The sequence below is a fragment of the Uloborus diversus genome, chromosome 3 (assembly GCF_026930045.1).
Source record: "Uloborus diversus isolate 005 chromosome 3, Udiv.v.3.1, whole genome shotgun sequence".
In the NCBI taxonomy this organism is placed as follows: domain Eukaryota; kingdom Metazoa; phylum Arthropoda; class Arachnida; order Araneae; family Uloboridae; genus Uloborus; species Uloborus diversus.
In genome coordinates this window covers 145809397-145821936 of record NC_072733.1, presented here as the reverse complement: position 1 = coordinate 145821936, position 12540 = coordinate 145809397, and the positions used below count along the sequence as shown (strand labels likewise).

At 30.3% G+C, this 12540-nt stretch overlaps 1 protein-coding gene across 1 annotated transcript in view; it reads right to left on the bottom strand.

The window, feature by feature from the left end:
• The window catches only part of LOC129218987 (WD repeat-containing protein 19-like), a 95740-nt gene that overhangs the window by 40483 nt on the left and 42717 nt on the right, over nt 1–12540 (bottom strand). The window contains 2 exon segments of the mRNA XM_054853305.1: nt 9102–9196; nt 11583–11664. Of these exon segments, the coding sequence (XP_054709280.1) occupies nt 9102–9196; nt 11583–11664 (177 nt within the window).

Sequence of the window (12540 nt, the reverse complement as noted above, 5' to 3'; positions counted from 1 at the left end):
TAAATTGATCAGATTCTCAGCTCCAATATGTTTTGGCATCAATTTTTCAATATGTCGGCTTGGTGAAGTGGGCAAAGCAAATACCCAGCGGTCAAAATTATGAAAAACAGTTGAGAAAAAAAAAACATTTTGACTCTTTACATAAGTGTTCACACTTAAATACCCTACAGTTAATGTGCAAGATACCTTTCATTAATCAAATTGTAATAGGATGTCACACTTGGGTACTTTTAAGAGCTCAAAATCTGTGCATTTACTGAAGTTTTCTCAAACTTTTTGATTTTTTTAATATGAGTCACAGCTAAAAGATACCCCAGTGATTATTGTATGGGCGCCCATATGCAAAGTTGCAAGGGGGGGGGGGGGGGGGCTCAAATATTTTCCCCGTGGTTTAGCCGGATATTTTCCCCGTGGAAACTGATTTCAGGACAGATTAGAGTCATTAAAATTTGACATTTTTAATAACTTGTTCATTAATGGCTGGAGAAGAAATGTTTTTACATTTTTGCAAAGAAAATAATACTAAAATCAAGGAAGTTCTAATTTCAAAGGGGGGGCTCAAGTCCCCCCTCCCCTTGCCCCCTATATGGGCGCCCTTGGATTATTGTACAAGATACCTTTATTAATCAAAGTGTAATGGGGTACACAAAATATGCAATTCCATTTTCTGTACTTCGTCCAACATCTGGGTATTTAAGAAAAGTTTCTTTTAACATTTTGATTCGCTTAATAAGTGTTTCAGCTTCTAAACATTGAAAGTTTTTGTACACTATACCTTTCATTAATCAAAGTGCAATGAGAGTTACAAAAATAATTCCATATTTGAGGACTTTTTAAGGGCCTAATTTCTGGTTGTCCATGAAAAGGATTCTGAAAACATTTCGACTATTTTAACAAGTATTAGGGCTTATAAATACTACAATTATTATACAAGTTACCTTTTACTATATAATTTGATGTTAAATAATAACTCCAAATTTCTAACTTTGTATCAGTGTTAATCACAAATCATAAAATAATTTATAAATTTTACTGCCAATAGTTGCCACAGCCATGTAACCTAAATAATTGCATGTAATTTAACAGTTAGTAAAAGATAGTAATTCTGTTAAGCATGGCTTAATCCTAATTGTTTTGCACATGTTATTTAAAATATTTTGGGTAATGTTCCTGTTATCATCACTCCATAAACATTAGGAAGGACACTTAGTTTGCCTCTACAAACTATAAAATAAAAATTAATGATTGAAATAAAATAAAGTATTATCAAAGAATGTATAGAATATAATAGTGGTGTTTGTATAATTTAAATTTTAAAAGAGCTGTAAGAAGTGTTGGCACAGGCAGACAATTTTTTTAAGAAAAAAATGAAATGCACATTCTAGCAGCAAAATAACTTTTACATTAACAACCCCCTTTAAAAATACCCCTACTATGTGTCAACCATTACTGTAATTATGATAAACAAAAGCAAATTATTTTTCTCAAAACCAAAAATACTTTAAAATAATTTATATCCATAAGGTTATGTGGAAGTAATAATTACCAATAAAAAACAAACTGCATTAGAAATATTATAAGCAGTAATTTAATGGTTTCACAATAATCAACATCAGGAAATTAAAATTAAAAAAAAAGAAGATTATAAATCACTAAACATTTTCAGATTTTGGTCATTTGGCTGGGCATATGCCCCAACTTATAAATGCCTCTGGGCATTTTTCATCATTATCAGTTAAAACTACAAAACTAATGTGTAAACAATATGTATGTTTGTAGTCAGTAAGTTGTCGCCCATTAGCCAGGACTAAGGCAGAATATAGATGTTGATTAAATATTGCACTTTAAACTAGAAAAAGTAAAACCAATTTAAAAATCAAGAAATTTAAAAGAGAAAAGTAAGAAAGTTGTAAATATATGATATGAATATATCTGATAAAAGCTAGTTTTTTAATGTAGTTTTTTTTTTTTCCCCCACATTAAAAATTGATTGAAACCAAAGCTGGCACTGAGCTTTGATTCTATAGCAATTTGCTTTAATAGTTTGCTATACAATAGATAGTCTCCAAAATAGTTGCCAGATGTAGAAAATTGTTCCTAAAATATAGTCTCCCAATGCTTTCAAAAAATTGTTTATGTCATAATAATGATATGTTGATAAATAAGCGTATCTTGATCTTAATATAGGTCATCAAGAGTGGTTTCACATCATACTTATTTCAATAATAATAATGTAAAAGGCATGCACACATTAAAGATAGGGACAAAAGAATGAAAAAAATAAACTATAACTCATTACTAATTTTTTTAAAGGTCATAAAACAAGTAAGTGGATAAAATAAAAATATTTAAAGACCAAACCCATTTTATTCTATAAACTAAGCATATATTTGTATCTTCTGTAATACTATTCTAAGGTATCCCTGTTCAACATATGGAAATGCAGTGAAACCTGTGTAAGTTGACCACTTGCGGTGCAGTACTTTGGTGGTCAACTTACAAAGGGAGGTATTGATTTTTTTTTTTTTTTTTTTGTTATTTCTTGCATCATGTATGCATTTTTTGACAAATTCACACTTACTCTTTCTGTTCAACTCACGTTCATTGTTTAACATTACTTTGAAACAATAATTAAAAAAGTTATTCAAATATTTTTGTACCCGACATAGGAAGTAGCTCTTGGCTTCCTTAAGAGGTTTTCGACCTCCAGCTCAGTCACTTCCTATTCCGGGTTGATGAGTGCTAATAAGCACGAAATTGCAGTCCTGGGTTGGAAATGACTGAGCTGGCGGTGTATTTCTGCTTTAGCCCTGGCTAATGAGCGGTATTTTACTGAATATAGACACTGTAGTTTTAAAAATTCCATATGTGTCAGCTAATCTTTCCTTGCTTTCCCCTTTTTCAATTAATTTTGATATTTCATACTTTTAATAACCTCAAGTTCAACTAACTTTCTTTTTGAAGCCATTTTATGTAAAACTGATAACACAAAGAGCAACAAACTGGACTCTCCTAGTTCAAAAAGGCTGTTGAAAATGAAAATGTTCTACCTCTTAATCCCTTGCACCAGAAATAAATAACTTTACTCTTAAGCAAAATTCCAGTGTTGCCACAAAATATTGCAAGTGGAAGAAAAGACAGTACTTTTCTACTGACGCCTGTTTTCATTGAACAGAGTACAAAAGGCTATTTCAAATAGAACAAAAGAAAAAAAGCTTTAAACACTGTGTTATGCTTGAAAACGTTCGACCGGGAAATGCGGAGCAAGATAACTTTTTTGCGGAGCTGCGGTCTGCGGAGTTAAGCTATTTTTTCGGAGCAGTTGGCAATCCTGCATCAAAGCATTAAAATTATTCATGGAAAACTATAAAAAAAAAAATAAAAATAAAAAATAATAATTTGCTTGATTAAGTTTTAAAAAATAAACCAAGTTGCCAACTTACAAAGGGTTTTTTACAACACTCCAAACCAAATTCGGTGTACATTAGTGGTCAAGATAGACAGGTGGTCAAGTTAGAGAGGTGGTCAAGTTACAGAGGTTTTCCTTCATTATATAAGATAGTACTAATTCCATTCCCGATAAAAGCGGTCACAGATTGAGTAATACAAGAAAACTGAATCAAAAGGTAAAACTGGGTGGCACACCTAAATTTCTTGAAAAATGTTACAGATAGCTTACACTTGCACATGGCAATGCTGATCAAGTTTCGGTTCCAAATGTTCATTGAGAGGGAGGACGTAATCCAGACAGTGACCCGTATGCTCAACTGCAGAATGTAAAGCATCAGGTGTGATGTTTTGCACACATTGTGTTATGTGATCCTTTAGGTCATTGAGGTTTGCTACACCTCCACAGTACACATTAGTTTCAAGGATGCACAAAGTCAAAAACCACATAGCGCCAGATCAGGGGATCAAGAACACGTCAAATAAAAATAAAGCCTTATTACCCTATCATTAGTAAATGTAGCCATAACAAATCCTGTTCTACTCTCTCAATGTGGGATGGGGCTCAGTCTTTCATAAAAAGTCTCATAACACTGTCTTTGTTGCAACTGAGGAGGCACCCTGTGGTTTTGATCTAGTCTATGAAAAAGAGTTATTGTAATTTTTTTAGATTTTTAACACAAATTTTAAGGGTTGCTACCACAGATGGAAACTTTTGAATTTCGGGAAAAAATTAGAAATTTTCTAATTTTAGTTGAAGTTTGATTGAATAAGCATTTCATTTGATTTAAATTTAATCAAACCTATAAAGCTAGAAAACACATCAAATTACCTGAATTGTAAAAACAAATTAGAGGGATAAAAGATCTTTTTGGCAATAAAATTCAAGTATGGATACGGCGAAATCCTGTTACAACGAATACCGATACAACGAAACATCCATTATAACGAACAAAATGTTTGGTCCCGTTTTGAAATCTATTAAGAAAATGTTAAAAAAATGTAAGGTAATGTAAACAAATTGATTTTTTTTTCAAAAATCCATTACAATGAAATGTTTTTCTCAATGTCAGTTTGAATATTTTTTCTTACTGCTGCTTTTGGAAATTATAAACGACTTTCACAAGTTGTAACATGAAAACTCTGTTTGTACTTTCGAAACAGAACCATTCAAGGTGAAAATCTGTTCATGCTGAAACGTAAATTGATGTGCGTGAACAAAAACGTGTGTTTAGCCATGCGCACCAAACGTAAAACACCCTTGTGGTCAGCAAAAATGAAGTTCACAAATTAGACTATTTTATACCCTTAAAACCAAATCTCTTGTACAAAATAATACGTTTTGTGAAGATTACCATTGAATAAAAGTTTCAGGGTTTATTATTTTTCTCTTTGTTTTTTCAGAATAAATAATGTGCTTATTATGTGTTAGATTGTTAGTAATGATAAATGTTGTAGATTTAATTATATAGAGTGCAGATTTTAAAAATGAATATTTTTATAAAAATTCTGGAAGTTTCAAGACATCAGTTTCAAGGAATATCCCGTTACAACGAATTTTTTTATCAGTCCCTTGAAGTTCGTTGTAATGGGATTTCACTGTATTTACTTTTAAATTGCTTCACTAGCAACAATAAGTATTGCCTTTGTGTGAAGTTTATTGTACTCTCCCATCATAGCCGATCTGTGTTATGCTATATTATTTACAACTCTTAATCAGGGATGCCCATCCCTCCAAGAATGAGGGCTCACCCCCCCCCCCTTCCCCAAATAATATAGACTTTTCTAAGAGCAAGAAAGCCCTCCTCCCCCTCAAGAAACCTCCCTTAAAGTTTCAGTGTCATAATCTGCCCCTTGATTTCCCTTTCCTTGTTGGGAAGCACCTAAGTTTTATTGAACTAACAATTGCATTACTTTTCCTCTCTTTTCATTTTATCAGTTTTCTTTCTTTTTTTAAAACTATGTAGGTAGTCTTAAGGTTTTAAAAAACATCAAGGAGTCATTTGATGTAAAATCATGCAATTTCTTTAAAAATAAATAAATAAATAAATAAAAAACATTAAAAAAAAAAGCATCAGGATCAGTTAAGGCTCCCTTCAATGGTTTTTATCTCCTTCTGTTTTTAAAGCATAAGCCATTTTCTCTTTTGTTTCTATAGAAAAATTATCGTCAAAAATGTAAGGACAAAGAATTCCTCTGAAAGGTAGTACCACTTATGTCCAAGAAACTCTTTTATTACACACTTATAAATCTCAAAACTAAGTTTTTCATATATTTTTAATTTTTTTAGGAGCTGATTACCAATTTTTAGGGCAAAACAAGCAGTTGCTGGGTAAAATCAACTCTTCAGGAAAAACTTTGCAACAAAAGAGCATATATTACAAATTTCAGATTTTCTGAATATTCTGTTCAGAATGACTTTTAAATTTATATATTTTGAAAGAGTAAATTTTTTTTCCATCCATTGAGTACAATGTAATACCCCAAGAACTTTGAAGTGTATTTCTGGTTTGAAAATTCCTCTAAGAGATATGATGATTTATTTATTATTTTTTTTTATTGCGCAGTTTTCTCAAAGTTAGAGCTATTCAAGATTACTTTTGTTGAAATCAACAATATCTGATGCATTTGTGATCACTTTCGCATGGATTGAAACATCAGATATAGCAGTATGAAAATTATTGTGATTGATGGAACTTTTCTGAACATTGAAACTCATCGTTAAACTTTTTTTCGAACATTGGAACATAATTATCAACATTTCAGGTTCTGCTGCTGACCAAGGTAACTATACTACATCTGCCTTGAGCATAGTTTCAAGAAAATTATAATGCCCTTAGAGATCCAGAGAAATACTTTCTTCATCTGTTCCACAATAAGGACACATGTTCCTATCATGTGCTTGTGGTTACTGAAGTTGTATCAAAACATAGACTTTGTAATTAGTTTATAGTCAGGCTCTATAAGTTGACTTCAAATCTGCTGAGGCTTAAACGATTTAATTTGTTAAGAAATCGCAAAAAAAAAAAAAAAGGTTTGAGTTGTGATAAAGATTATTGCCTTGATCTAAGAATTTCACATCTTTCAGCCTAAACATAAAAAAAGCTTGAAGTCACACTATACTAGGATTCTAATTATTTTATGAACTGCTGAAGAGATTGCATCTCCTGTTCTTGACAGAAGTTTTCATATTAAAAGCAGGGTTCGTTGATTTAAATCGTGATTAAAATCATGATTTAAATCAAGTGATGGTTTTCTTAAAAATGTGATTAAAATCCTGATTTAAATCAAGTGATTTTTTTTAAATCATTGATTTAAATCAATTGATTTTAATCCAATGATTTTTAAACAAAATTATTGATTAAAATCAGTTGCATTTATTTTTATAACTAAATTTTGCATTTTTAGAATGTGTGGCTCTAAATTTAACAATAGTACTGCATTTTACAATCTTTACTGGAACTGCCAAAGCAACAAAGATCCCTCTTACTGTGTGTGTAACAGGTTTTCAAACTCTTTCAATATTGATTTTACTCCAAAATTAGTTGTTCAGAACAAAATAAAAATTTGCAGTTTTTCTCATACACCATAACAAATATGTTATAATCAAGAAAAGTAATTGTTCAACATATTATTTTACACTAAAAATGTAAATGATGATGGAAACCTTATGTTTTAGCAAAGGTAAAACAAAATCACATCTCATCTAAACATTATAACATATTAATAAATCTTTAAAAAATATTGAATATTTAAAGTACATTTCCTATTTTTAAAAGTAAGTTGAATGGGTTCATTAGTTCAGATTGCTTTATTATCAATGTTTTTTTTTGCTTTCATCCCAATTGAACAATTGAATCCATTTCAGAACTTTTGTTGACTCTAAGCTGATAAACATAGAAAACTGCCAAATTTTAAGAATTTTTTCTTCTAAAAAGTATGAAAATTATAATTTTAGGAAATATTATTGTTTCCTAAAATTATAGTTAAAGGATTGGTGGTTGTAGCTGGGGGGGGGGAGTAACCTTTAATTTTAATTTGAATCATGTATTTGTGTAAACAGATCTACTTAAACTATTATAGAAAATAGCTACTGCCACGAAATGAAAATAGCTAAAAAGTTTCTTTTCATCTATAGTATGAAATATATTACGTTAACAAATGTAAAGTAATTCATATGCACAAATTTTTGAAGATTTTTAAAAAATAAAAAAAAATCTGATTCAAATTTTAAAAAATCCAATTTTTTTGATTTATTTAAAAAAATCAAAAGAATCACGAACCCTGATTAAAAGTAATTTTGAACAATGATCGACTTTCAATGAAAAGTTTCATTACCTAACTTACAATGTCTCCTAAAAATGTTCAGTCCCAGTAAAGTCAAAGGAACATCAGCTGCCTAATATTTTTTCAAATCTTAAGCAGTCTTTTCACTGCTTCTCATTCTGAGGCACTGAATAAAGGATTTGTTTTCTGGATTGGCGCTTTTAGCGTTGTTGCAATATTATAGCTGTTTAAAGCTTGCACTCAGAGCTTTGAGATCATAAAAATTATCATCTGAATATTGAAGTTGAATATGGGTTGTCCTTGTAAAAGGAAAAATGTAACCTCCCCATTTTTCTTCCCATTTTGATACAGTAAAACCTGTTAAAGTTGACCATCTGTCTAAGTTACCTACTTTTGTAAGATACAAAATCAGTCCTATATCATATGTATCAACCTGTATAAGTTGGCCACTAAAGTATACGCCGCAAGTGGTCAACTTACACAGGTTTCACTGTTATTAATTTTTATAATGCATTTATTAGTTAATTGTAAAACTTATTTAAATTATTGAAAAAGGTTTAATTTTCAAAACTTTGAAGCTTGTTAGTAACCTTTAAAATCATTTTAAAAATCTAAAATTTTGATGGAAGTCTTATTTTAGGGAATAAACCAAAAGGGGAGGGTGCTTCATAAAAAATCAGAAGTTTATTTCTAAGGACCACCCTAATGTGCTAGTATCCTGGTACAGTAATTGAATATGTTTTAAGTCCTGTTATCCATGACTCCTCGACAAGGATAAATTACAGTTCCTTGATTTTGCTTAAGATTAAAAGTGTTTGAGCTCATGACACCATCTTTTGTAGACTGCACAGCCACTTGTTGGTGATTGTAGGAACTACCCCACTTCCTGATTAGTAAATGTACTAATTTTAGTTACATTTGGATTATTCCTTCCAGCTACATACAGCTCCAAACAGCAACACTTATTTTATAACCACCCGTTATGAAACTTGCTTAATTTGGTTATACAGTTAAATCGAGTTACAATGAAAACTAATACAACAAAATATTCCTTTCTACCAAACAAATTTTTAGTCTGGATTTAATTTCCACTACATTACTTTGAATTACATTACAACAAAATTCCCATTGCAATGAACAAAGCTTATGGTCCCTTGAAGTTCGTTGTAACGGGATTTCACTGTATAATTACTAATTTTGGAGGCAACAATTAAATCACAGGCTTGTCTAGTTTTAGATTCAAAATTAGAAATAATTTATTTTCAAATCTATATCTCGAAGGAAAAACATTGGGCAAAATCTTTTTACATTGTAAGTGACACAACAAACAAATCATCTGTAAAAATGTTAGAAAGAACTTCACCTACTTGTTTCCATCACCGCATCCAATAACTTTATTATCATTAGAACACACAGCCATGTGCAATAAACTATTGTTAAACCACTGGACATGATACAATTCCTGAAATAAGTATGTATCAAAAGTCGTCATTTCAGTTATTTAAAATTCTCGTTACTTGAACATATATAAATGCATACTATTTTCTTCTTTATTAATATTAGGGAGCTTACACTATTTGCAGAGTGAAAATCAAGCACTTTCAAGAACTTTCCAGGCAAAAATCAAGGATAAGGTACGAATGAAATAAATGAAACCAAATTTAACATGTTACATCACAAGTGAGAATGATACAATTAAAAATATATTAAATTAACAGTACTGCAACTGTGACGAGTTAACTTCATGTTTAATCAGGGTTCAAAAATATCATGATATTTTTGAAAATATTGAAAATATCCTATATTTTCAATCAGAACAAACTAAAGTTTAAAAAAAAGTAAATACATCCTCTAATCACTCTTTATTTTCTTCCATTATTTTAACAATATGTAGACTTAAATTTTAAGGTCTCTTTCATTATTTATGCTAAATATTTCATTTTACATTTTTACCAATTTTAATGGAGTTAATTTCGTATTAGCTGTTTTACTCATTTTTCTTCTGTCAGCTACTTTTACATAGTTATATGATTCAGAAATAAAAATATGCATTAGTCGGTGTACAGTCATAAGAAATTTTCTTTTTTCTGATCAAAGTTTAATATATTTAATTAGGCACATTTAATATGAACTAAAATTATTACATTACTAATAATTTTATAAATATAAAACACAAGTAAAACAGGAATTTTTTCTACTTTGTTATAGATAATACATAACTTTTTGGTTATTTTTAAGATTAAATGAACAATATTACTATGATTGATATAATTTTCATACTAAAAATACCATAGTTGAAAAAAATATATATCAAAAATATCAAAATTTCATGATAGTTTCAAAATAAATATTGAATATATATCAACTGATATATATCGGCGAACCCTGTTTTTAATACTGTAGAAAACCATAAATTGCAAATTTTATAGATTGGTGCATTAAGACAAAACAAACATATCTGAAAGATAAGTTATTCAAAAACTAATACATATTTTTAAAAGTAAAACTTATTCTTTTGAGGCAAGTATAATTGTTTTATTCATTTCTAGCAACCACAATTTTAGATACATAAAACATGAAGTTCAAATTATATATTAAACTTTTAAACCAGTATATTTAATAGTATATTTAATCTTTTAAATATACTATTTTTTCCCTTTATCAGTACTTTGTAAATTTAAATACAGTGATAACCTTTTACATAAATTGAGATACAAAATATGTTTTTTAATCAAATTCACATATGGAAATTAGATATTCTTGAAACAAATAAGATTTAAAGAAAAAAGGTTTTAATCATAAATACACCTTTGAGCTTATAAATAGTACTTGCAGATCCTTTCAACATCTATTATTGTCTCCTGATGACAAGAACCCAAAATAAATTTAAACCTATTAACACACTTAGTTAATTCGCATACAACCCCTTAAGAGCTCTCTCCCTGACGTCATAAAAGCTTCAAAAACCGTGATTTTTCAAAACTTCATAACTCTATCAATTTTGTGGTCATAGAAGAGTGATTTTTTTTTCAGTTTCAAATGTTAGTGTGTCAAGAATATTTTACTAAATATAATTGCTAGGACTGGAAGACTGTATAAAAAGTTAAATTTTGTAACTTTTTCAAAATTTGATTTTTTTGACCAAAATGTCTTAAATTTTGATTATTTATGGAATTTAAAGATTTTTTCCAATTGGAACTATATGCTTATCTCTTACGTTTTAGAAATTAGCTATTGGTCCACCAATAGGGTGGACACCCTGTGTATGTGTGTGTGTGTGTTTAAATATAAAATAATGTTTTACAGAAAAAAAATTTAAAAAAAATCCGTGACCCTCTTCTTTCAATCAACTTTAATTTGAATTCTGAAACTTTGAATTCAAATTATTTTTTGGCAATCACGAGTTGCAACAAGACCCTACTCATTAGAGTTATTGTTTCTAGAAATGGTTCCCCCTCCCCCAAGCATGTCTCTCCTCCTGGATGGTTATGTGTGTATAGTTGCGTGTGTGCACGTAGGCCTGTGTATGTGAGTAAAGGCGCGAGCGTGTAGGCGAGAGTGTATGAGCATGCGTGTGTAGGACATGGATGCCACCACCCAGCAGAAGTGGATTCCGGGGGACAGTGCTCAGGACCAGAGCAGCCGTGCCGCCGCCGGTGGGCGGTGGTGCTGCTGGTCCAAGCTGAAAAAGGAACCACAACGTCAAGGGCTGTCAAATGAGAACAATAAGCAATCGTGATTGCTCAATAAATATTCTCATGCTTTTTCAATGCTTTAAATATACTAAAATTATAAAATATACTTGATTGAAAAAAAAAATTTTTTTTGAAAAACAAAAGCCATCTTACCTGACCAATTTCCTTAAGAAGGGTTGATAACACAATGAAAAAACCAGATGAAAATCCCAAAAGTATATTACCTTCCCCATGCCTGTAACAAAGTCAAAACATGTAAATACTAGATCCAATGCACTAATAACATAATATGTTAGGACATAAACACTAAGAAAATATACAGATCGCCAGTGTAGCCTCAATAGCAATTTTAAAAAATAACCCAACAAAGCAGCATCAGATATTGACTCAGAGGTAGACTGTTCTTTTACAAAATGATCGCAAAGTTAGTCTGACAAAATGGGCAACCTGCTGTATAAGCAAGTTTAATTTCTTTTAACAGTAGTACAGTTAATCCGGTACAAACATAATATGTCCCCCATTGGCAATACAGCAAATTGCTCTTTTTTAAAACATAGTTCTTTTGGTAATATCTTTTCATTCATGTGTAACACTGTTGTATAATTCTTGAATGTAGTAGCTTCTGCAATTTGTGTGATTTGAAGTTGTTTTTTCTTATTTTACCTTTTATGCACAAAGGTATTTACTTAACCAGTTTGGTGTAGTTGGATTTGGAACAAGTAGGAGTGTATGTGTAGCTCTCATGGTCTAAGCTGAATACATTTAGAATTTCAATAGAAATTTAATATAATGAATGAAGTAGTAGGTAGGGTAGATGTGCTTGTGCTCGTGATTCTGGCACATTTTCAAAGTACAAAGGAAAGAAAGATACAACATGCCCCTTAAATGATGGTGGTCAATTTCAGATCTGCAGGACTTGATTAATATGAATGAAGAGGGAAAAAAAGTTTGAGAGTGCATTGTTGCTTATACAACGTAAATATTGAAAAATTCATTTATTTTAAAATCAAAACATCAATATTGTGTTATAAGCATCAAAATGGAACATCTTTCTAACACTGAAATATAAGATAATAGTAAGAAATATTAATTCATGAGCGTTAAGAAGTAC